The sequence below is a fragment of the Mus caroli genome, unplaced genomic scaffold, assembly GCF_978045245.1.
Source record: "Mus caroli unplaced genomic scaffold, Mus_caroli_1 scaffold_1, whole genome shotgun sequence".
Taxonomy (NCBI): Eukaryota; Metazoa; Chordata; class Mammalia; order Rodentia; family Muridae; genus Mus; species Mus caroli.
Genome location: NW_028227256.1, coordinates 43,169,929 through 43,196,230, shown reverse-complemented (window position 1 = coordinate 43,196,230; position 26,302 = coordinate 43,169,929). Strand labels below are relative to the sequence as shown.

Below are 26,302 nucleotides of genomic sequence, written 5' to 3'. Positions count from 1 at the left end.
TGGTTCCAGGACTCCGCCGAGAGTATTCTGCACAGATGAGGGTGTAGAATACAGAAGCTAGCAGCTTCTGGGACAGGCCGAAGCAACTCAACTTCGGGGACAGGTCCTGTTTTGGGCCTTCATCTTCGGCCAGGAGGGAGGTCCGAACGCCAGATATCTGTGCACCTTCCCTGTAAGAGGAGAGCTTGCCTGCAGAGAGTACTCTGAACACTGAAACTCAGGAGAGAGCTAGTCTCCCAGGTCTGCTGATAGAGGCTAACAGAATCACCTGAGGAACAAGCTCTAACCAGAGACAACTAAATCAACTACCTCCAGAGATTACCACATAGCGAAAGGTAAAGGTAAGAATCTTACAAACAGAAACCAAGACCACTCACCATCACCAGAACCCAACACTCCCACCTCGCCCAGACCAGGGCACCCCAAGAAAAGCTAGACCCGGATTTAAAAGCATATCTCATGATGATGATAGAGGACACCAAGAAGGACTTTAATAACTCACTCAAAGAAATACAGGAGAACACTACTAAACAAACAGAAGATCTTAAAGAGGAAGCACAAAAATCCCTTAAAGAATTACAGGAAAACACGACCAAAGAGGTGATGGAATTGAATAAAACCATCCAAGACCTAAAAAGGGAAGATGACACAATAAAGAAAACCCAAAGTGAGGCAACGCTGGAGATAGAAACCATAAGAAAGAAACCTGGAACCATAGATGCAAGCATCAGAAACAGAATACAAGTGATGGAAGAGAGAATCTCAGGTGCAGAAGATTCCATAGAGAACATCGGCACAACAATCCAAAAAATACAAAATGCAAAAAGATCCTAACTCAAAACATCTAGGAAATCCAGGACACAATGAGAAGACAAAACCTACAGATAATAGGAGTAGATGAGAATGAAGATTTTCAACTCAAAGGGCCAGCAAATATCTTCAACAAAATTATAGAAGAAAACTTCCTAAACCTAAAGAAAGAGATGCCCATGAACATACAAGAAGCCTACAGAACTCCAAATAGACTGGACCAGAAAAGAAATTCCTCACTACACATATTAATCAGAACAACAAATGCACTAAATAAATATAGAATATTAAAAGCAGTAAGAGAAAAGGGTCAAGTAACATATGAAGGCAAGCCTATCAGAATTACACCAGATTTTTCACCAGAGACTATGAAAGCAAAAAGAGCTTGGGCAGATGTTATACAGACACTAAGAGAACACAAATGCCAACCCAGGCTGCTATACTCAGCAAAACTTTAAATTACCTTAGATGGAGAAACAAAAGTATTCTACGACAGGACCAAATTCACACATTATCTTTCCAAGAATCCAGCCCTTCAAAGGATAATAACAGAAAGAAAAAAAACAAAACAAAACAAAACAATACAAGGACGGAAACCACGTCCTAGAAAAAGCAAGAAAGGAATATTTCAATAAACCTAAAAAAAAAGACAGCCACAAAACAGAATGCCAACTTTAACAACAAAAATAATAGGAAGCAACAATTACTTTTTCTTAATATCAATGGACTCAACTCTGCAATAAAAAGACATAGACTAACAGACTGGCTACACAAACAGGACCCAACATTTTGGTGCTTATAGGAAACCCATCTCAGGGAAAAAGATAGACATTACCTCAGAATGAAAGGTTGGAAAACAATTTTCTAAGCAAATGGTTTGAAGAAAAAGGCTGGAGTAGGCATTCTAATATCTAATAAAATTGACTTCCAACCCAAGGTCATCAAAAAAGACAAGGAAGGGCACTTCATACTCATCAAAGGTAAAATCTTCCAAGTGGAACTCTCAATTCTGAATATCTATGCTCCAAATGCAAGGGCAGCCACATTCATTAAAGAAACTTTAGTAAAGCTCAAACCACACATTGCACCTCACACAATAATAGTGGGAGACTTCAACACACCACTTTCAACAATGGACAGATCATGGAAGCAGAAACTAAACAGAGACACAGTGAAGCTAACAGAAATTATGAATCAAATGGATCTGGCAGATATCTACAGAACATTCTATCCTAAAACAAAAGTATATACCTCCTTCTCAGCACCTCATGATACCTTCTCCAAAACTGACCACATAATTGGACACAAAAAATCCTCAACAGATACAAAAATATTGAAATTGTCCCATGCATCCTATCAGATCACCATAGACTAAGGATGATCTTCAGTAAAAAAATAAATAATAGAAAGCCAACCTTCACGTGGAAACTGAACAACACTCTTCTCAATGATACCTTGGTCAACAAAGGAGTAAAGAAAGAAATTAAGGACTTTTTGGAGTTTAATGAAAATGAAGCCACAACATACCCAAACTTATGGGACACAATGAAAGCATTTCTAAGAGGAAAACTCATAGCTCTGAGTGCCTCCAAAAAGAAACTAGAGAGAGCACACATTAGCAGCTTGACAACACACCTAAAAGTTCTAGAACAAAAGGAAGCAAATTCACTCAAGAGGAGTAGACTGCAGATGATAATCAAACTCAGGGGCGAAATCAACCAAGTGGGAACAACAAGAACTATTCAAAGAATCAACCAAACAAGGAGATGGTTCTTGAGAAAATCAACAAGATAGATAAACCCTTGGCCAGACTCACTAGAGGGCACAGGGAAAGCATCCTAATTAACAAAATCAGAAATGAAAAGGGAGACATAACAACAGATCCTGAAGAAATCCAAAACACCATCAGATCCTTTTACAAAAGGCTATACTCAACAAAACTGGAGAACCTGGATGAAATGGACAAGTTTCTAGACAAAATCCAGGTACCAAATTTAAATCAAGATCAGGTTAAAGATATAAACAGTCCTATATCCCCTAAAGAAATAGAAGCAGTCATTAATAGTTTCCCAACCAAAAAAATCCCAGGACCAGATGGGTTTAGTGCAGAGTTCTATCAGACCTTCAAAGAAGATCTAATCCCAGTTCTTCACAAACTATTCCACAAAATAGAAACAGAAGGTACTCTACCCAACTCATTCTATGAAGCCACAATTACTCTGATACCTAAAGCACAGAGAGACCCAAAAAACATAGAGGACTTCAGACCAATTTCCCTTATGAATATCGATTAAAAATCCTCAATAAAGTTCTCACTAACCGAATCCAAGAACACATCAAAACAATCATCCATCCTGACCAAGTAGGTTTCATCCCAGGGATGCAGGGATGGTTCAATATATGGAAATCCATCAACATAATCCAGTATATAAACAAACTCAAAGACAAAAACCACATGATCATCTCATTAGATGCAGAAAAAGCATTTGACAAAATCCAACACCAATTCATGATAAAAGTCGTGGAAAGATCAGGAATTCAAGGTCCATACCTAAACATGATAAAAACAATCTACAGCAAACCAGTAGCCAACATCAAAGTAAATGGTGAGAATCTGGAAGAAATCCCACTAAAATCAGGGACTAGAAAAGGCTGCCCAATTTCTCCCTACCTATTCAACATTGTACTTGAAGTCCTAGCCAGAGCAATTCGACAACAAAAAGAGATCAAGGGGATACAATTGGGAAAGGAAGAAGTCAAAATATCACTTTTTGCTGATGAAATTGTAGTATGTATAAGTGACCCTAAAAATTCCACCAAAAAACTCCTAAACTTGATAAACAGCTTCAGTGAAGTAGCTGGATATAAAATTAACTCAAACAAGTCAAAAGCCTTCCTGTACACAAAAGATAAACAGGCTGAGGAAGAAATTAGGGAAACAACCTCCTTCTCAATAGTCACAAACAATATAAAATACCTTGGCGTGACTCTAACTAAGGAAGTGAAATATCTGTATGATAAGAACTTCAAGTCTCTAAAGAAGATATTATAGAAGATCTCAGAAGATGGAAAGATCTCCCATGCTCATGGATTGGCAGGATCAATATAGTAAAAATGGCTATCTTGCCAAAAGCAATCTTCAGATTCAATGCAACCCCCATCAAAATTCCAAATCAATTCTTCAACGAATTAGAAAGGGCAATCTGCAAATTCATCTGGAATAACAAAAAACCTAGGATAGCAAAAAATCTTCCCAAGGATAAAAGAACCTCTGGTGGAATCACCATGCCTGACCTAAAGCTGTACTACAGAGCAATTGTGATAAAAACTGCATGGTACTGGTATAGCAACAGACAAGTAGACCAATGGAATAGAATTGAAGACCCAGAAATGAACCCACATACCTATGGTCACTTGATCTTTGACAAGGGAGCTATAACCATCCAGTGGAAAAAAGACAGCATCTTCAACAAATGGTGCTGGCACAACTGGCGGTTATCATGTAGAAGAATGCGAATTGATCCATTCTTATCTCCTTGTACTAAGGTCAAGTCTAAGAGGATGAAGGAACTCCACAAAAAAACAGAGACCCTGAAACTTATAGAGGAGAAAGTGGGGGAAAGTCTTGAAGATATGGGCACTGGGGGAAAATTCCTGAATAGAACAGCAATCGCTTGTGCTGTAAGATCAAGAATCAACAAATGGGACCTCATAAAATTGCAAAGCTTCTGCAAGGCTAAAGACATCATCAATAAGACAAAAAGGCCACCAACAGATTGGGGAAGGATCTTTACCTATCCTAAATCAGATAGGGGACTAATATCCAATATATATAAAGGACTCAAGAAGGTGGACTCCAGAAAATCAAATAATCCCATTAAAAAATAGGGCTCAGAGTTAAACAAAGAATTCTCACCTGAGGAATACCGAATGGCTAAGAAGCACCTGAATAAAATGTTCAGCATCCTTAATCATCAGAGAAATGCAAATCAAAACAACCCTGAGATTCTACCTCATGCCAGTCAGAATGGCTAAGATCAAAAATTCAGGTGACAGCAGATTCTACTGAGGATGTGGAGAAAGAGGAACACTACTCCATTGTTGGTTGGATTGCAAGCTTGTACAACCACTCTGGAAATCAGTCTGGTGGTTCCTCAAAAATTGGACATAGTACTACCAGAGGATCCAGCAATACCTCTCTTGGGCATATATCCAGAAGATGATTCGACCGGTAAGAAGGACACATGCTCCACTATGTTCATAGTAGCCTTATTTATAATAGCCAGAAGCTGGAAAGAACACAGATGCCCCTCAACAGAGGAATGGATACAGAAAATGTGGTACATTTACACAATGGAGTAGAACTCAGCTATTAAAAAGAGTGAATTTGTGAAATTCCTAGGTAAATCGATGGACCTGGAGGGCATCATCCTGAGTGAGGTAACTCAATCACAAAAGAACTCACATGATATATACTCACTGATAAGTGGGTATTAGCCCAGAAACTTAGAATACCCAAGATATAAGTTACAATTTGCAAAACACATGAAACTCAAGAACAAAGACCATAGTGTGGACACTTTTCCCCTTCTTAGAATTGAGAACAAAAGACCCATGGAAGGAGTTACAGACCCAAAGTTTGGAGCTGAGAGAAAAGGATGGACCATCTAGAGACTGCCATACCCAGGGATCCATCCCATAATCAGCCTCCAAACGCTGACACCATTGCATACACTAGCAAGATTTTGCTGAAAGGACCCTAATATAGCTGTCTCTTGTGAGACTATGCTGGGACCTGGCAAACACAGAAGTGAATGCTCACAGTCAGCTATTGGATGGATCACAAGGTCCCCAGTGGAGGAGCTAGAGAAAGTACCCAAGGAGCTAAAGGGGTCTGCAACCCTATAGGTGGAACGACAATATGAACTAGCCAGTACCCCGGCATAGCTCATGTATCTAGCTGAATATGTGTATGAGAAGATGGCCTACTCGGCCATCATTGGAAAGAGGCCCATTGGTCGTGCAAACTTTTTATGCCTCAGTACAGGGGAACGCCAGGGCCAAGAAGTAGGAGTGGGTGGGTGGGAGAGTGGGTGTGGGAGGATTTGTGGGACTTTTGGGATAGCATTGGAAATGTAAATGAAATAAATACCTAATAATAATAAAAAAAGAACTTGTGCGTGATGTTCTTTAGTGGGACCAGACTTTATTAAATTCTTCCTTAGCTCGAACTCTCCTCCCTAGGATCTATGTATCTTATGATTTACTTTCATTTTGATAGATTTTTTGAACTCACTGGATAGATTTCTCTTGGACTTTTTATTTTTGAAAGTTCCCTAGGAGAGACATTCCTCAGTGTGTATTCTTGCTGGCTGTTCCCTGTCACAGAAAATTTCAGCAGCCGTGCAGCCACAACACAGAGACAGTGTCCAGAGATGGTGCTGACTTCCTAGCAGAGCCCCTGGTAAAAACTATGCCAGCCTCCAAAGGTCACACTGAGTAAACTTGATGCACTTTGGGCCTTGGGGGAATCAGGACAAAAATGTCCACTTTTTTTTTTTCACATTTTTTTGTCCTGGAATTCTAAAATAATAGCCAAAAGGGGAATGTATGTTGCAGGGAAGTGATGGCTTACTAGAAACAGTAACTGCTTACATGGATGTTTAAGAAGCAAAGTTGTTATCACTCCTATACATTACCAGAGATTTTTACCTACTTGTACAACCGTTTTCATCACATCCCTCCAGGTTTTATCCACAGCTTTGAATCGTCTGCCTTCCTCTGGCATTTGAGACATAATGTCCGGAGAGCTGAAAATGGGCTCCAGATAGAGCCAGGTGGCTTGTACCTTGAGCCACTCATCCAGAATCTCCTGCAGCAGCAGCAGCTTGCCCTCCCATTCCCTGAGAAACAAGCACAGTGAATCCAGTCTCAGGACAGCAAAGCAGGCAGTGTCTCAGACAGCAAAGTCCCAACCCACAGCTGCCTGCCAACACCTTGTGTGATGTTACTACTCCTATTTTTACTTCTCTGCTTGGACTCAAAGGTAAATCAATAAAACTGTCTTAAATAAAACTTTTTTTAAGAATAATTACATCAACATTTAGACTTGTAACCAATAAGGAAGATAAAACATGTATTCACAAAATTCACATTCCCCTAAATACAATGTGACAAATAAGAAGAGGCAATATTTGAATTACAGTAGGTTATCGGTTCATCTCTAAATATGGAAAACCTAATGAAGAAAGTTCCTCTATGTTTAAACATCATAATTACTCCAAAATTAACAGTTTTTATCTGCAGTTTAAAAATTGCTCTGCATTTTCATCCATCTTTGCAATAACCCTGTGCACAACATTTACTTAACAAATGAGGCTAGGGCAACCAAAGTTAAGTAGCAGGTGCAAGTTCTCCAGCTAACAAGGACAAGCTGAGACTTGACCCACAGCTATAACTGTCAGAGACACCATAACACAAGCAAGAATGCTTTATTAATCAATGAAATTTGGAAGGAGATAACTTTATTGTATATTGACACCTTACTCATTTACAAGAAATAATTTGTAATTTTCAATTTTTAAAACAAAGACATATAAATAATTCTCACAATTACAAGGTGATTTCAAATGTCTTTAAAAATGATTTTTCCCCAGAATTTATCTGGGAATTGTGTAGCTGGTTTTCAAATGGAGTCAGGAATGCCTCCAACGGGCATTTCTTCTGGCATTATTTTTTCCTTTTCTCTAGTCCCTGTATGATGCAGAACTGTTCCCACTAGCTAATGAATGATACTGAGCCCAGCCCTTCACAAGAGTCTAGCTATCCCACTTTCAGATGAGTTTACTCTCTGTGCACCTGGAAGTAGAACAGCCAATCTCAGAGAAGGAATCTCACCCATCTGAGAGTCTCTGATCATCTTAGGTGCAAGATGACCAGAGACAGAAATCTCCAAGTTGGTTTCCCTTGCCAGTCAAGTGCATACTGAAGATGATAGTCAAATTTAGTTGTCTGTCTCTTACGGTGAAATATAAACCGTTTCATACACATTACAAAGACAAACCAAAGAAGAAAAACTAAAACAGTGAAGAACAGAATGAGAGTTGCATGTATTTAGCAGCCTTCTTTTAAGAAATTTTGATTAAAATCAGTTTGTTTGTTTTTATCATTTGCTCCCATTTGCCAGCTATCATGCATAGAGCTGAAACTACAATAGATGTCCAGGGGTTGTCTCTGACAATCTAGTTTCCAAACTTGGGGAATAGCACTATTATTTGCAGTTTTATACTTTACTCTTCTTAAACTGTTTAGTCACAAGCCGGGCGTGGTGACTACACATAACACATTGAGGAATGAAATAATAAGCTTGAAAATAGGAAACGTGAAATGCACAGTCAATCCCCAGGAGAACTTTGAGTTGAATGCAAAGGGCTTGGGTAAAAGTATAAACATTACATATTATTTTACCTCATCTGCTTTTCATAAGGCTTGATGAAAGGAGATCCTCGCATAGTTTGTGTTTTGATAATGTGGTCATCCAGCAACATCTGAATGTCATCAACTGAGGACAAAATGTATGTCCCACTTTCTCTATAGGGAAGAATGACAAACTCCATGGAGTCCCATTCAGTCATCATCTTATCCATGGCCTTTTCAAGAGAATATTCTTTGCTAGCTGCTTCACTAATGCCTTCAAATCTGTCTAAAAATGGCTCCAGGTTCATGTCTATGAAAGAGAAGACTGTAGAGTCATCCGAGGGCAGCAGAGGGTAGCCAACGATGGTAGACATGGCCTCCCAGTGCCTAGGGCGCAGACCAGGATTACAGATCACTTGGATGAGAGGGATGTACTGCTTGAACTCCTCCACCATTGATTGCACTTTCTTGGTCATTGCCAGTGCATTTGGAGAATCATGGAAGACCTTCTCTAGCTTATACAGCCCTCTCCAGTAATTCCCAACATCTGCTTCTACTTGATCTGGGTTCACCTTGTGGTATGGTCCTTCAGTCCACCCTCTATGTTTGGTACTAAATTCCACAGCAGTTTCATAGAGACGGAGATAAGGGTTCAAACCATCCTGGATCTTTTTACGTTGAGGATATACTGATGGGACCCAGCCAAATGCCTCCTCTTCTGCATTGAACTGCTCAATCTGAAAAGATGGGTGTTGAATAAGTGATTCTGAAGGTGCCTGATGTTTAAAATGTTAAACACCAGCTCTCCCTGAGCCTTAACAGTAAATTCAATAAGAGTACAGACTGAGCATTAATCTATTTCCTCTTTATTTTCTCTTTCAAATTAATAGGATTTGGGTATTTCTGGTGTTCATATGTATACATTCTGAAATAATTAACAGCAGCTAATAAGTATTGTATTACCTCATCCTGAAAAGCTACTCTCCTGGCAATTATCAATTGTGATCATAGTTAAGTATGACCACAATACTATGTAATAAATCTACTCAACTTATTTCTCCTATTTAACTGAAGTTGAAGAGTTTCATATGCTTTAATCACCATCTCCCAATCCCTACGCACCAGTAACCACTATTTGATGCATACTCTTACAGACCTGACTCTTCTCTATCCCATCACGCAGTATGAGCCTTGCTGTATCTGGTTTATTAACTTAACATATTCCCTCTGGACTCAGCTAGGTTGTCACAAATGATTTATAATTTTAAAGACTAAATAGCATTTCCCCATTTTTTTGTGTACATATGTTTTGGGCAATGTTTTGTTGCATTGGCTTAACATTAGTCAAATAAATTTGCAAATAGAAGGAAATTTTACCCATTAAGACATATTAAAAATCTGGCTTTGTTTATTGAAAGAACTTAAGTGCTTTGAATAAGAAGCATAGATACATACTATGGAAAACAGAAAAAAAAGGGTCTAATTCCTAAGAGTTATTGATGCAGCTCAGGAAAGATGACTTAAATAGGTGGAAACATGAAGAGAAGTCATTCAATAATAGCTGAAAGTAGACAGGAGTAATACTGCATACCATTAGCTACTAACACATGTGTAATGTCATGTATGCATACATATGTGCTGTGCCTCAGAAGTGTACTGAAGCAAAGCAGTCACAGGTCTGTCACAGAGAAGAAGCAAGCAGACCACAGCACAGGATAAATAGGAAGAAACGGGAAACGTTTTCTCTTAGTTGTAAACTCAGTGAAGAGGTAGTCTATACAATCTATACAACTAAAAAGTTGCAGCTAGATATATCAATTAATCAAGTGACTTTGAATTCAGTGGTCCCTCTTATAAGCCAACATGAAAGCTTATTTCTACCATTTTTATGTTTTGGCCAATTTGAGATACTTATAAACTATTTTAATTATCTAAGTGGACATTCAGGACTCCCAGCGCTATACAGAGAAACCCTGTCTCAAAAAAACAAAAACAAAAAACAAAAAACAGAACTCTTAATGTAAGAAAAATACGGTTTGTTTTCACCGCAAACTATAATGAAAATTGCATTATATGTCATTATATGTGGTAAAGGATATAGCTTTACTCTTCCAGATTTTCTAATAAGCAAGCTGACTCTGACGCAGCAGTGTGGGAACACAGTGGCTCAGTGAGAGACAATAATGGGTCCAATTTTAAAACAACTGCACAATCTAAGACAGCATCTATGAATATACAAAAACTAAACAGCAATCAAATGCTATCACCTGTGTGCTTCTCTCAGTGATTACAGGAGAGCTACGATGCAGATGACTGAATGGTGCAATGGGTGACAAACTGACAGAGATAACATCTCCATCTTTAAAATAAAAGCTGAGGACCACAAAAACATGTCACCACCCACAGAGAACCACCCTACTGCTTCTCCTTGAAGCATGACTAGAAATGTGAATTGCTTCTATTATTCTCTTGCTTAATGCAACTCAACTGTTTCATCCATTTAAAAAAAAAAAAAGTCTCACTTTGTTACCTAGACTGGTTTCAGGCTTAAAATCCTGTGGCCTCAGCCACTCAAGTGATGGGAGCAAGCATATACCAGCATGCCTGGATGAATCTATTTCTTAAACGTGAATACTCAATACAAACACACTGTCTTTTTTTATTGTATCACTTCATTCTTTACAGATTTTAACTGTACCTTGTCTGCTGCTGCATCCAACTTGCCATTCAGCACCTGAGCCTTTTTCAAGTACCTCTGCACATCCAACAGGTCTCCAAATGTATGAAATTCTTCTACTTGTTTAGCATAACTCTCCAATTCCTCCACAAACCGCTCACATCGAAACTAACAAAAGAACACATGTGCTTACTATTCTTATAAAATAAGAACTTTTCTGGCTACCAAGAAAAATTTTAAGTACTTGAAAGGCTCATCAAAATTCTTAGTATGTTTTTTTTCAAGACAAAATATAAAAGAAGATAACATAAAAAATGACTGGGATCTAAAATACAAAAGAAAAAACCCTAAAATTTAAAATTAACACACTTCAAAATTCCTCTAGTTTCCTAGGTAATAAGTTGACCCTACACAATGAAGGAATTCTGACTCAATCGATAAAAAAAAAAGTGTTAAAATTATATTCTTAAGCATTTTGAAAAATTGGTGCAAAAATGACTGAGCATTTGAAAAATTCATAACTAGGATAGGGTTAGAAGGAAGATCTATTCATTTAAGGGCTAGATATCAAGCTGCATTATTTTCATAGCACTTGTGAATAACTGAATGCCTTTACTTATCTGTTGTCCAAACAGGTCTTGGATCAGCAACACAGAACCAAGATGTGTGAAAGTTCTTCTCATTCCTCCATGAACATGCATGACATGAGATGTACGCAGCTAATAAACCCAGGTGTGAAATATTAAAATTTTAATATTCTAACATAAAATATGTGTGTGCTTGGTGCAAAATACTTATTATAAAACTGTCATTGGTAAACTATGCCAAATTAAATGCGTCTAGTAATATCTATTAATGAAATATTAAAAAGTCAAATCTAGGTTATTCAAAAATAGGATCTTTTCCTATGTCATGAATCCTAGGTTGGTTTCTGTCCTCTTTTCTCTTATTTCCCAGGAAATTCATTGCTCCCACTTGATGAGTGAAGGAAAATAAAAGGAAAACTGTGCCAATATTGTGTGTAGATTTTTGAAGTAGGATACTGTATAATGAAGTACAGATAGTCCTGGACCAGTTAGGAATTTTCTAAGAGTCAATTATTGTATGGTTTAAGTATTTTATATTCATTGTTCATGTTTTTTTCCTATTTAAAATATTGGAAATAGTCAGATTGTAAAGCAGAACTATTAGCCATAGTTCAAAAATAAAACAATATCAAGGCTATGAACTAGTGTCCAAATAACGTAATTTATAAACTGAATCTTCTTTGGTGTAGTAGAAAAACAGTTGGCTTGTGATCAAAGAATATCTTAACTGGCTGACCCGAGTCGATCTTAAGAACTTTAGGTATCTCTATAAAATAATCCTGAAAAGTATAAAACTGAAATTTTCCGTTGATTTATTCACAACTAACGTGTTTTATGTTCTGTAGAGTGCTGACGGCTCTCTGAAAGACATGTTTGAATGTGCCCCACGGTCATGCATCAGAAATAAACATAGAAAAAAATGGAACACCAAGAGTGGACAGGGTCTAAGGGTACTGGTCTTATGTATGCAGTAATTCTGATACCATGGAAGCAGATTAACACGAGAGTGGGCTCATAGGGAAAGGGTGGCTTTGACTACTTTCTCTCCCTCCTTTCCTCTCTGTTATCCGCTTTCTTGTAAATGTGCCCTCCTAATCCTTTGCCTTCCATTTTCAGCCAAGGGATGATATAATAAGGCCTTTGGCAGATGCCGGTCTCTTGAATTTGGACTTCTCAGCTTGCAGAAATGTAAGTAGCAAATTTTTGCTCTTTATCAATTACCCAGCCACAAGTCTTGTGTTATAACAGCACAAAATGGGCTGAGACACTGTGAGCCAGTGACTGCAATAGCCAGTGAGATAGAACTAGAGACAAAGATTCCAGGAGCTTGCCATCTAGTGGCAGATAGAACTGATAGTAATAGTAGTGATTGGGTCATTAATATAGTAGAGATGTGTTAAAGTGAGCAATGGAGAAGCTACCTGAAGTATAGAGGGCATCTTGGAAAAAGCAATTGAGTGTGACTGGCATGTGTCAGGGCAGAGCGCTGCAGAGTGCAGAGATAACATGCAAGGTGGATGTGAGAGATGCACAGAGCAGAGAACTAGAGGATGCTTGGAGTTCACAAGTCAGGAGTGCGCTAAAAGTGGGAAACTGGACTAGAAGGTAGGCAGAGGCAAGCTGCAAAACTACCAGAAAAAAAAATAAAAATAAAAGGTAGGTATGCATTGTGTTCAAGAAAGCCAGAGTGTGCCGGGCATGGTGGTGCACACCTTTAATCCCAGCACTTGGGAGGCAGATGCAGGAGGATTTCTGAGTTCAAGGCCAGCCTGGTCTACAAAGTGAGTTCCAGGACAGCCAGGGCTACACAGAGAAACCCTGTCTCAAAAAATCGAAAAAAAAAAAAAAAAGCCAGAGTGACTGTGAGACATAAAAAGCATGTCAGCAGGAGATCTTGATGTTGGAACAATAAATACAAAATAAACCAAAATCAAAGCAAACAAGGGAAAAAACCCTTAACTTAGTACCATAAACTGTCTTATTAATGGCCACTTGTGTGCAATGTTTTCCAGCATTTTCTCTAGTCTACCTTTTAAAAAAAAATCAAGAAACGATCCCACATCAATCAAGGCACTTGAATCACTCCTTAGTCCTCCATTAGGAGAGACCCAGCATGTGTACACCTTCTGAGATTATGGGGGAGAGAAAGCTACAATGCAGGGCCGTGTAACAAAGAAGTCTGTAATACCATACATAGAGGTAAAAATCCAAACATTTGCCAAAAAAAGGAACAATTTGAAAAATCTATAATGCCAACCTTAAGGGCTTCTTGATATTGTTCTGTTTTATCTTTAATGATTTTTCTGTGCTCGTCAAAAATCTCCCCCATTCTGGCATACCACTGGAAAACACTGTTATTTAGTTTGATGTCTGCAGGAGAAAAGTTGACGCACTCGATAAGGAAGGCCAGGCAGTTTTTAGAATCCACTAGTCTCTGTCTTAGCTCCAACATGTCAGTTGTCTCCAATTTCTGAACGTGAGCCTGAAGGAAAGCAAATGTTACAGACAGCATTGTAAGAGGGAACTCTTACCAAACATGCCCTGTGGTAATACACTGCATAAATACACAGAGATGCATCAGAAAAGTATGGCTCAGAACTGGGGACCTCCACACAATTTATTTCTCAATTACCTCACCCACTTCACTAAAATAAGAGGAAGAAAAAAGTGAAAAGATACTTAACAATACACACATGCACACACATACACACATGCACATACACATGTACACACGCACACACATATCCATGCACACACACATGCACACATACACAAACATGCACACATGATTGTGCACATTCACATTCACTCATGCATACTCACATGCAGATGCACATATACATACACACACTCACACATGCACACACATGTACACACTCACACACACACACTTATACTCTCTATCTTTTATACACACAGCAATGGAAGACCAGGAGGATGCTGTGTATCCTTGGATGATAAAAGCAGATACCACCTGAGTGATATCGGCAGGAGATCTTGATGTTGGAACAATAAATACAAAATAAACCAAAGTCAAAGCAAACAAGGGAAAAAACCCTGAAAGTAGTACCATAAACTGTCTCATTAATGGCCACTTGTGCGCAACGTTTTCCAGCATTTTCTTTAGTCTACCTTTTTAAAAAATCAGATACCACCTGAGTGACTTCACTTCTTTAAGTATTATGCTTTGGGCCACCAGATATACCTGGCACATTTGCCAAGTACTGTCAATAAAGTGATCACGGGGCAGACACAGCTTTTACCATCATGACATTTTTTTTTACCATCATGACATTTGCCATCTAATTAGAGAGATGGTCATTAGTCAAATAACTGCAAATGAAAACTTTTGACATGGACAACGCTGTACCAAGAGGCCTGCTGCTGCTGCTGCTGCTGCTGCTGCTTCTATTACTACTACTACTAGTGCTTGCAGCATGTCACAGACTTCCAAGGCAGCCAGACATGAACAGAAGCTTTCCACAAACACATGAGGTGTGGCATGTGGAAAGGGGCAGGCAGAGGGAACACAGGTGAGGGTCTGCACAGATGCCAGGGCTGCAGCAGAGCACTAATGGAGGATGCTCATTTTTAAAGAGTTATTCTTATTTCTAAGTATGTACATGGGGTTGGAGGAAGATTAAAGTCACATGAGTTCAATTGCCCATAGAGGCCAGAAAGGGGACTCAGATCCTCTGGAGTTGGAGTTACCAGGGGTTGCCAGCAACCCAAAGTGAGTGCTGGGAACCAAACTCAGGTCCTCTCCAGGAGCAGTATGCATTCTTTTTTTAATCGTTTATTAGATATTTACTTTTTTTTACATTTCAAATGTTGTCCTCTTTCCTGGTATCCCCTCTGAAAACCCCCTATATGCTCCCTTCTTCCCCTGCTCACCAACCCACCCATTCCCACTTTCTGGCCCTAGAATTCCCCTACACTGGCGCATAGAGCCTTCACAGGACCAAGGGCCTCTCCCCCCATTGATGACCAACAAGGCCATCCTCTGCTACATATGCAGCTGGAGCCATGAGTCCTGCCACATGTACTCTTTGGTTGTTGATTTAGTCCCTGGAACATCTGGGGTTACTAGTTAGTTCATATTGTTGTTTCTTCTATGGGGCTGTGAACCCCTTCAGCACCTTGGGTCCTTTTAAGAGCTGAGCCATCACCCAAATCCCAGAAGAATGGTTTTAAATTGAACCTGGATCCCACCGGGACTTTCTGGTCTCTAGTCAACTGCCCAAATCAACTGAAGGAAGAAAGACTGTACCTGGTCAAACTTTGTCACCAAACTACCTCACTTGCATGGGGAAAACACTGATTAAGTATAGCAGAGAATTCAGAATAAGTCTACAATGTGTGGCTATAAGACAAAAATACATGACCAACCATGTCCCAATGCAATCCATCCATTGGGACATGGTTGGTCATGTATTTTTGTCTTATAGCCACACATTGTAGACTTATTCTGAATTGGATTGAAATGGATTGATTTAGAAACTATAATCTTCACAATTAATAAGTAATAAATGTCTAGTCAAACTATGTATTTTTGAATTTAGCTAATCAGTTTCCTATAGAGCCCAGAGACTGGGTTTACGTTTCCCCCTATCTATAATAAATGAGTGATTTTTGTAGTGACTACATTGACCATCTGCTTCACCTTTATTGGAATAAACTTTAAAACACAGATATTTTAAGCAACAAATAATGAATCTTATTTGCTAATTTTGTTAAAGATTATTATATGCAATAGAAACTCAGTTTGAATAACCCCAAATTGTTTAAGCCAGTAACATTCAGGAAGATAAGCAGATGGTAATGTGCACAACTCATCTTTCCACATGAGTTCTTTTCTAACAAAGAGGAAGGCACAGTGATTATTTATACCTATTACCAGCCACAGAACTACTTGATGGCCAACAACAGTTAACAAAACGTAAATATGCCTCTTGAAGTCTGTAAGAGTATGTAAAATTGATCACACACTCAGAATTCCAGCCCAAACACAGACAACTTCAAAGAATAGAAAGACTTTAACTAAAGCAAGACTCTCTGAGTAAAATTAAAAATAAATGTAAAATTTAGTTTCAGTAATTTTAATAAATTTTGTTTAAGCAATAATTTGAAGAATATGTACATGTAACCAATTGAATTCATTTTTATCATTTTCATACATACAGAATTTTGAATGAGTTTACATGTTTACAGGTTCAGTTAAATATCTTAAATGTCTTAAATATCTTAAACTAAATGTAAAGGGTTCTTTCTAATTTAGATTTGAGGAATTCTATTTTTGAAAAAAACCTCATATCCCATAAAAGATACTGTTATAGGAACAAAAGGAGCATAAAATGGAACTACTATTAGTTATTTTATATTACTTTGTCTGCTTTTAGATAGAGTTAAAAAATAGTAGAAGTAACTAGAAAAATAACCAATGTGAAAATGGAAGGGTTTGATGAGGGCAACATTTCTGCCAACTGTCATAGAAGTTGTTAGTGCATTGCAAAACACAGTCTTTTCAGACACAGAAGAAAGCACTGCTCGAGGACTGAATATCTGTTGATTAAAATGGGGAGAAAGTGTACATCTCAGGTACCCTGACCTGTTTTGGCCAAATTTTGCTAGCACGCCGGTCAGTATTGCGAACACTGTTCTCAAGAACATCTGGTTAGATGACTACATTTGTTGTTCTGATGCATTCCAGTGTCCATGCCCTGCTGTGCCCTCTCACTCTGACCTGATTTGGTCAGTGAGATATTAGCTAATGTGACACCAGCAGAAAAGCACATATACAATAGGACACTTAAGCATCTACTCTGCTAGGGGAACCTGCACAAGGAACCTGCTGGAGACAAATGGAGCAGAGTCAATTGCCAAAGAATATTTGCACCTGTCAACTCCACTGAGCACAAACTCAATGAACAGAGTGTATTATAACAGGTGGTCTAGACAAGTGACCACACAGAGGCCAGAAGGAGCACCGGGGAGAGGCCAGCCTGAAGCACTAGACTGCAGGCTTGTGAATGAAACATTTGAAACACTGATGACTGGAAGCCTCTGCCTTAACCTTCAGAGTGGTCTATTTCTCTGCACTCTTGGGACAGTTCAGTCCCTACAGTGATACAAGCTCTTCAACACTACCTTCATCTCCATGAGCTCAGCTGTGTTTAGAGGCGTGCTCAGAGCCTTTTCAGCTATCTTCTCAAACTCATCACATAGCCTGAAACAGCAGAAAAACCAATAGGACAAACAGTATTTATTATTTAATGTTCCACTGTATGATTATGATCCATCTATGTGATGTCTAATGAATACAAATTTGTGTTAATTTACTTATTTGCCCCATATAAACTTAATGATCACCTGTCATACTCCAAGCTACAGCATTAAATGACCCCTGAGCATCTCACAGTCAGACGCCAGAGACAGTTCTTTCAAGGCGCAGTTCCTGTGCCAATCCCAGGAGATGATACAAAGAAGGGGAGTAACTAACTCTATTTACAGGGAGAGATTTAAAAACAGGTCTGTAGCTCAGAAATGTCTGGCACATGCCAATACTTCCTACTGGTCTGCCTTGTAAGCAATAAAAATAATGAACAAACTAGGGTTAGAAGAAAGAAAGTTCAGAGGTAAGGGACTTCAGCGGGGGGAGGAGGGGGAATCTACAAAAATTGTCTAGCAAAGAGCATGTGGACCATGCTGAGCTGAAGGTGGGGCTGGAAGATGGATATGCATTTTGAACATGTTTGCAAATCTCAATGGTAGAATCAACAGAGAAGGGGAGGTGTATCATAAAGAATGCAGATAAGAGGCCATGGAGTGGAGCTGTCACGCAGGTAAAAGTGAGAATAGGTAACACTGCTTTATAGGCTTCCTGGTGAGGTAGAGACATGGATAAAGCAGCTGGGCTATCCCTGTCCAGGGCTCCTACAACAGTTTTGCTGCACCTTCTGTAGGCCAGTGAGTCTGACATAATTAAAAACAATGGAGGAAGAAAGCCCAGCTGCTGGGAGCTCAGAGGGTGGTGAGAAGAGGTGGGGCTGTGATAAAATTATAGCAAATGTTTCACCCAGTACAAAGGCCTGGAATAGAAACATTCTGTGAACAGGCGTAGTGATTCACATCTGTAATCGTACTAGGATATTGAGAGGTGACTACTTGGAGTATCATGTTTTCCAAGCCAGCCCAGGGACTTAGTGAGACCCTGTACTCAAAAACATAAGGAATATTCTAGTTATTTCTATGTTTCTACCTTGTAACATTAGAAAAGAGGATGAAGGACCAGTTATAGTAATTATGCTTCTTAACTTAGATAAGTAGACTTTCAGCTGCACTCTGACTGGTATTCTCTGAGTTTAGAGTAGCCAGCTATCCTACCCCAACACCCTGTTTTGTCAACAGTTTTCCAGTTAAGAAAATAACTTGGTGGATAGAGATGTAGCTCATTGTTTAAGGGCACTTGGCCGCTCTTCCAGAGGCCCTGAGCTCAAATGCCAACAACCACATAAAGGATCACAATCATCTATAAGAGAATCTGATGCCCTCTTCTGATATGGAGGCATACATGCAAATAGAGCACTCATATACATAAATAAGTACATCTTTTAAAATAAGTTTAAAATCTTTATAAAAATAACAACTTAACAAGGCCTTAAAGTATCAGGAGCCATCTAGGACAGGCTAACGCTAACAGGTGACCTTCCTGGGGGTGGCCCACCACTTTTGCATGGTCTGTGATGAGTGAGCTCAATGGCAAGGACCCAAAGAGACTTCATCTCAGGATTGCCTCTTGCAGCTAATAAGCCGTTCCTGTCATTATTAAATTAATATAACAATCCCTGAGCATTAGCCCACCCTATTGATCAGATTTCCTGCAGATCACCATAAAGATAAACTTCCATGAGTTAATGCTGTTTAGATGAATTAATGACTCAATAGAATTCCTGATTTCGTTCAAATAATTTCAGGAAGAAGGTTTTAAGGAATGGTTTTAGTTGCTTTGCTAGACAGATGTAATAAAGTTAGAATCAAGACTAGAATGTGCCCCCTCCTCATATAGTAAGTAAAGGCTGCATAGTAAGAAACACAGTGAGCTTTCATAATTACACAAAAAGGTGAAATAGGCTTGGGACAAATTTGTGTTCAAGGAAAAACATTTAGGGCTAAGGCTATAGCCACAGGTGTGCACTATGAAAAGACAAGGCCATGTAAAAGCTGTTACTTTGAACTTGTACCGAGCATGTTAGAATGAAATCCCACTGTGAACTTATGATCAACATCCTTCTGTAACTCCCATTTTATCTATGAGGAAATTTCTAAAGAATCTTTTGTCTAAGAAGGCCAAAGAAAAGAAAAGAAAAGAAAAGAAAAGAAAAGAAAAGAAAAGAAAAGAAAAGAAAAGAAATAAGAAATAAAGTTGTTGGTTGAATGGTTTGTCTTGGGGGGCTGTTGGCACCCACCCACCCATCCATCTATCTATCTATCCATCCAAATGTATATTTTGTCTGTATGCATGTGTATAAGTAAACGTGTATGTATATAAGCATACATGAATACTTATGGAGTTGATTTAGACAGATGGTTGGGCCTGACTAAAGTGTGGATGTATGAATGTCTGTGCATATTTGCCTGTATAAAGCATTTTGATTTTTTTCCCTTCCTTCCTCTATGGCTAACAAAGAGTTAACTAGTCAGGTCAGTGAAGGGCTCTGGCCTCCTGTACAGAGAAGGGAATGCTAGCAATAAATCCTTTAACCCAATCACCATGCTGTTAGCAACAAGTGTTAACAGATATGCAGTTTCTGGACTCAGTAACTTGAAGTCAAGATAGGCAATGAAATTATAGAGAGTAACCCTACTCTCTCACAAGACCAAATCTTGCCCCAAGGATGCTCTTCCCCTCAGCTGCTTCATAGAGGACCCAGCCCCTGGGCTAAGCTCCCGTCACTAAAGAATAATGGTAGTATGACAAAGTTTGGATTTGACACCCATAGCTCCTATACAGATCAACTCTGAAAACTAATTTATGTATGGATTATACAAGTTTTAAAGTATGAAGTGAATGTCCACCTGACTTGTGCAAAAGAATGGAAGCACAATAATTAATTTACATGATTGGGAAGGCATATGAGTAAAAACAAAAAAAAACAAACAAACAAACAAAAAAAAACAAAAACAAAAACAAAAACAAAAAAAATCCTGACAAATGCATCAGGAAATGTCACTCCCTGTAGAACAGATTTAGCATAATCCTTTCTTTGAAATCCCTGTGACACTGCTCAACCTGCTTCCATTGCCAAGTGACACAAAGACCACCCCTAGAATGCAAACATAGCCACCCCAGTACTCCCATACATTGTGTTTACTTCCTGGTGATCGCGGAACATCTTGGCTATCAGTTTCCCACAGATGACATCTGCTCTCTTCACCAATGATTTGATCAGTTCCTCACAGTGCATTTCAAACATTCCCAAGCGAACAGTCTGCAGAGTGAAAAAGATTTACTTATTATGAAGCATGAATTGGAATAAGCATAAGTAAGAGGCTCTCTTCATTTTTCTATTCTCCTGGCTGCTGATTTGTGTGTGCAATGTAATAAGGTCAGGTTTTGAGATTTTTGGTTCTTGGTTTTTGGTTTTAAATTGTTGAACCAGGCATAATGGTTCAGGTGTATAACTCCTGAACTTGGACAACAAGACCAGGAAGAATGGATACGTTTGAGGCCAGCTCTGACTACATAGTGAGTTCCAGGGCAACCTGGGCTAAAGGCCAAGATCCTGTATCAAAAACAAACAGAAGGTAATAATAAAAAATTATGTGATATCACATAATTATTTAATTATGTGATAATAAAATTCACATGTGGGGCTGCAGGAGTTTCTAATATCTGACCCACCCACCTCTCCCCCACTTCCGGCAACAAATACTTTGTATTTTACATCCATCTATGAGTAAATATCACCATCATCATCATTGTCATCATCATCGTCATCGTCATGGTTTTTTAAAGTTTAGGAAATTAGGTTATTGGTAACTGAATGAAAATTAACTTCCTTTATTTTTTTATTTTGATAAGTTTTGTTTGCTTTTAGACATTGTCTTGCTTTTTAGTCCACCTGTTGACCATGAACTTGCAGTCTGCCTGCTTCCTGAATGCTAGCACTACAGGTGTGTACCACCCCATCCAGCAGTGAGTTTCACATACTTTATTTATTTCGTATTTAAAAAGTAATACATGGGCATGGTAGGGAATCTGAAGAATGGTTTTGATAAAGGGCCAAGAGAGGATGTTTAGTAATCTTTAGTATCTTTAGTAATTGAAGGAAGTACATTGTGGTGTCATTGCTGTCGTTTCCAAAACATTTGTCAACATGAAATTTAAAAGTCAGGTTCTTGGAACTGGGAGGAGATTCCATACTTATGCTCCTTTCTATTCATGTTTCTTAAATCCCTTTTCACCTTGCACTGGCATCTCATGCATGTGAGCACAAGGACAGTATATGTCGTAGCTGCCTGACACTGAGACACACGCCAGGCTGGCAAGTGTCACCACTTCTGGGTGCATATTCCTATTCCCTGGGGGCTCTAACACTAGATGTTAATACACCTGAGACAGACCATTCTCTTCCATCAAGAGTCATAGAGAAATGGAAATTACCTTTCGAGATGTGTACTGTATTTCTTCTCCTAGCTTTTGGTATTTGCGAATTTCCTCTATTAGTTTCTCATAGTTCTGATTTTGAAACAGGAACTCATCAATATCACGCTCAGCTTTTCCAGTAATCAAGAACTGATACTTGTCATACATTTTGAGGTGCTCGGTTGGCGCCACGCTCTCTCGCAACACCACCTCTCTAATCTTTTCCTTATGAGTGTCTATGATTTCATTCAGAATTATGGGCTTCAAGGTTGTTGGCTTAGATTTGCTTTCCTGAGCAGAGAAGGGAAATGGTGTCATTTCACGTACCTTTAGCTAACTTAACCCTACTATATTATCTCCCAGAAAGTGTCAATCTTACTATATTGCCTTTTCTATACAAAGAAAAGGCTGTTGTAACTTACTAATCTCTAATCTATAGAAATATGTTCAGTCCAACCTGAAGAGTTTTGTAAACTGTATGTTTTGTGTAATTTTTGTTTTCCATAAGGGCTACCTGATGTTTTATTTTTTTTGTTTTGTTTTTGTTTTTGTTTTTGTTTTTCAGTACAGTTGGGCAAGTGGTCATTTGAAAATATATGCAAAAATAAAAGCTAGGATGCAAAACAGAAAAGCTCAAACATTGCTGTGTTAGCTTTCCAAGGCTGGCTTTGGCCTTAACTCTTAAAAAGATGCTCATGCAGAGCCCCATCACCACACTCCTCAGACAAGTGAGGTCAAACCAAAGAAAGATTGCCACTCACTAGGTGGCCTTTGATGCTGATCCCTAGTTGCCAAATTCCTATTCTGCAACCATGGTTGGAATAACAGTGAGCAAGAATGCACAAGAGGACAATTTAATTAGTACATGAATATCAACATTCAACTCCTTCCCCTTGTAAATAAGAGGATCAATACGTGTGTTGGCATAGTTTATAATCTGAATGGTAACTCCTAGAAACATCTGTGTTGTGCCATCCAGAAAAAGGCATTTTTAAATCTGTAATGAGTAGAAATCAGTCTATGGTGGGCTTTCTATGACACCGAAATTGATCTCACCACCTTAGCTATCCAGTGGGTGCCTGCCTGCTATGCCTACTACTGGGCACTTCAGAAGATCAGCTGTCTTTAAGCTACATTGTTTATAGGAACACTACTGAATGTTACCACCTTGATCAGTCCCTCAGTCTTGGGCTCAGGGTGCACTTGGTATTGTCTCTTCTACAAAACAGTTTTAGAATACTTCATCCCACACAATGGGCTGCGTACAAGGTGGATTTATGGGTTCTCCTGTGAAGGTCATTAATACTCATCTTAGACTGTTTTTTACATTTTTAGCAGCTTGTCTAATTTCTAAAATAGGGCTATTTTTCCAGACGTAATTAGATTTTCAGACTGAGAATCACCTTAGAAAGTTTCTAATATTAAATTTAATTAGTGCCCATTGAGAGTTAAGAAAAATGATATTTCATGTGATGTCTCAAGGTGTTCAAAAAGTATCATATTAGATCATGAGACAGTTATGTGTTTACACTCATGGTGCCTCAGCCCTTACCAGTTTGCCTTCCAAGGAAAGAAAAGTGTATTTTAATCTATTTTCCATTCCTATCAAATGTATTAATGAACAAAATTATGAATCTGCTTCTGCATCTACTCCCAAAGGTCACTGAGACACCGTGTAATTATTTTATTCAAACTATTCTTATAATTTATTTCAAAATCTTAGAAATAAATGCAATAAATGAGTTGGAGTTATGCAAAAGCAAAGGAAGCAGTGAATTTTTACAGACTTTGAAATGTGGTGATATGAAGAACCCATAAGCAGAAAACAACTATTACAGAGTACATGAATATGTAAGAAAATTACTAAATTTGGTTCTTCTAATGTATGGCAAGAAACCAAAGTAAAGGGGTGGGGGGAGTCTATGGAGCCAAGATGGGAGCAGGTCTGATTGTTTCCAGGGCAGCAATCAGAATATCCTTGTTACTTACCCATTGGGAATACAATTTTGTCTCAACTCTTGGTACAAAGCTGACTGTCTTAATCATGATTTCATAGACATTGATAAGGATATCAATGTAGTCATTAAAGTCAGGTGTAAACTTAATGGTCTTTTTATCAAGAACCAGCCTCATGATGAAACCTGGATGTTCAAAAGCTCGAGTTGATTCCTGTAAAATGAAATAAAATAACCATAGGTATACATAGAGATATAGAGATGTAAAGGTCAATTGCTGTGAATGAAAATTACGCCAGCCCCAATTAAATACACAGAAAGGACTTTCTCTTTTACCTGTGACACCTAAACAAGAGCAGATCCTACTGAAAAAAACTGCAGGAGTGATTGCCATCCTTGGTACTGCTTGGTACTGTCTTACTGGACCTAGGGGTTAAATAGCAGGTCAAGCACATTGATCCCAAAGCATTGTTCATGCTGTAGGAAACAGTCTCCTTCCTGAGATAAAAAGAACTCCTCAAAGCAAACCTTCAAAACTCAATCTTTCTCCAAGGATTTACCCTAATCCTCACCATTGTGATGATAATCTTATTCAAACTGTGCAAGTTGACCTAACCTTTTAGCATGCAAGTGTAATAGATCTGAAGATTCTATTCCATCCTGCTATCTCATCAGAAAAGCTACCTTGACAGTTTCCTTTCTGAAAGGGCACACCTTTCAAAGGCACACCTGCTAGCTGAGCTGGACTTACAGGAGGTTGGGCAATGAGGTCTGTAAAGTCTTGCATGGAGACAAGAATGAGGCCCTGCAGCTGTAAGGTCATGAGTGTAGCAGCACAGTTGAAAAAGGAGTCCAATTTGGCACTGCTCTTGCCAGTTGGCAATTGCTTTTTTTTATTGCCTCTGTAATAAATATTCTGCACTTCTGGAAACCACCTTGAAAGAAGAAAAGACATTTAGAAGTCAATATTCTCAGTGTATTACTCCACTTACATTAGGCATTAACAGTAAATTCTAGACAGCCAAAGATCTTCATAAAGGGGTATATTGCTAAGTGACATTATCCCCTCTCTGAGCCCTAAGTGCTGGAGTATTTCACTTCTCCAAGGAAAAGAAATTTTAAATCATAACCAATAGAAAATGACTCAATAATGGGGTGCTGTAAGACATAAATCTACCCTTGCAATTATAGTTCCTGCAGGTTTTGAAGAAATATGAGCAATAACCTTAGTAGACACTTCTCTCCAGGCTCTTAAATGGTCCCCATGGAATATCTGTTAGTTTAAAGCCATAGAGTGAGTATTTGATCAAAGAGCTAGCTTATACCTAGTTAAACTCACATGGTATGCCATGCTACCATTTCCCAATAGCTTAAAAACAAGGCACAAATAAAAAACATCATGGATTTTATTTTCCCAATTTCCCTTAATGTGAAATACTGAAATGATTTAAAATGAAGTTTCAAAGGTGCATGTGTCCTTGTAATAAAGAATAATGGTGTAATTTCATATGTAGCTACCTCATGCTGAAAATCACTGACGTTTTCAGCTTATAAAATCCTTGTTGGTACTGCAAGATTAAAGAACACTGGTACTTTCTGTCATAAGGGATAATGAACTTTTAAACAATAGTTGATAGAAATGACCAGCGTGTCCTAACAGAAGAAATCTAAGTTTTAAATATAAACTTTTGCTCTACATGTACTGCAAGTCCACTTATGTCCTAGGCACAGTGTTTCAGAAGGTATAAAAAGATATTACATCATCTTTTTCTCTCATAATAATGAAAGCAGTGGGTGCATCATGGGAAATAGCTAGAAGTCAAAGGACAGAGAGACACTTTACATTTAAATCTTGGAGAAAGGCTTTACACTGAAAATAGTAATTGCCAAAGTCCTAGCAGAAGCATCTGAGGTAGAAATAGGGTAAAAAAAAACTAAAAGAACTCATGCTATGTTTCTACAAGCCGAAGGTCAAAGGATGCTCAGAGGGGAGGACAAGAGAAATAAGAGTCACGATGCAAGTTTTCAAACCAAATTAAGAAGCCATATTTGTTATTTTGTCAACAAATGAGAGATACTAAAATGAAGGGAAACATTTACAGAAACACAGGAATGGAGACGTCATTTATAATTTGCAAGGGTCTATCTCAATGATTCTCAACCTGTGGGTTGTGACTCCTTTGAGAGTCAAATGACCCTTTCACAGAGGTCA

General features: G+C 38.5%; 1 protein-coding gene across 1 annotated transcript in view; it reads right to left on the bottom strand.

The window, feature by feature from the left end:
• LOC110287785 (dynein axonemal heavy chain 7) overlaps positions 1 to 26,302 on the bottom strand; it is a 280,721-nt gene that overhangs the window by 207,597 nt on the left and 46,822 nt on the right. The window contains exons 11-19 of the mRNA XM_085832216.1: positions 24,842 to 25,025; positions 24,125 to 24,304; positions 22,154 to 22,426; positions 20,851 to 20,978; positions 17,638 to 17,716; positions 13,748 to 13,972; positions 10,925 to 11,071; positions 8,278 to 8,963; positions 6,527 to 6,713 (exon numbers count right to left, since the gene is read on the bottom strand). Of these exons, the coding sequence (XP_085688342.1) occupies positions 6,527 to 6,713; positions 8,278 to 8,963; positions 10,925 to 11,071; positions 13,748 to 13,972; positions 17,638 to 17,716; positions 20,851 to 20,978; positions 22,154 to 22,426; positions 24,125 to 24,304; positions 24,842 to 25,025 (2,089 nt within the window). The remainder of the gene's footprint in view (positions 1 to 6,526; positions 6,714 to 8,277; positions 8,964 to 10,924; positions 11,072 to 13,747; positions 13,973 to 17,637; positions 17,717 to 20,850; positions 20,979 to 22,153; positions 22,427 to 24,124; positions 24,305 to 24,841; positions 25,026 to 26,302) is intronic.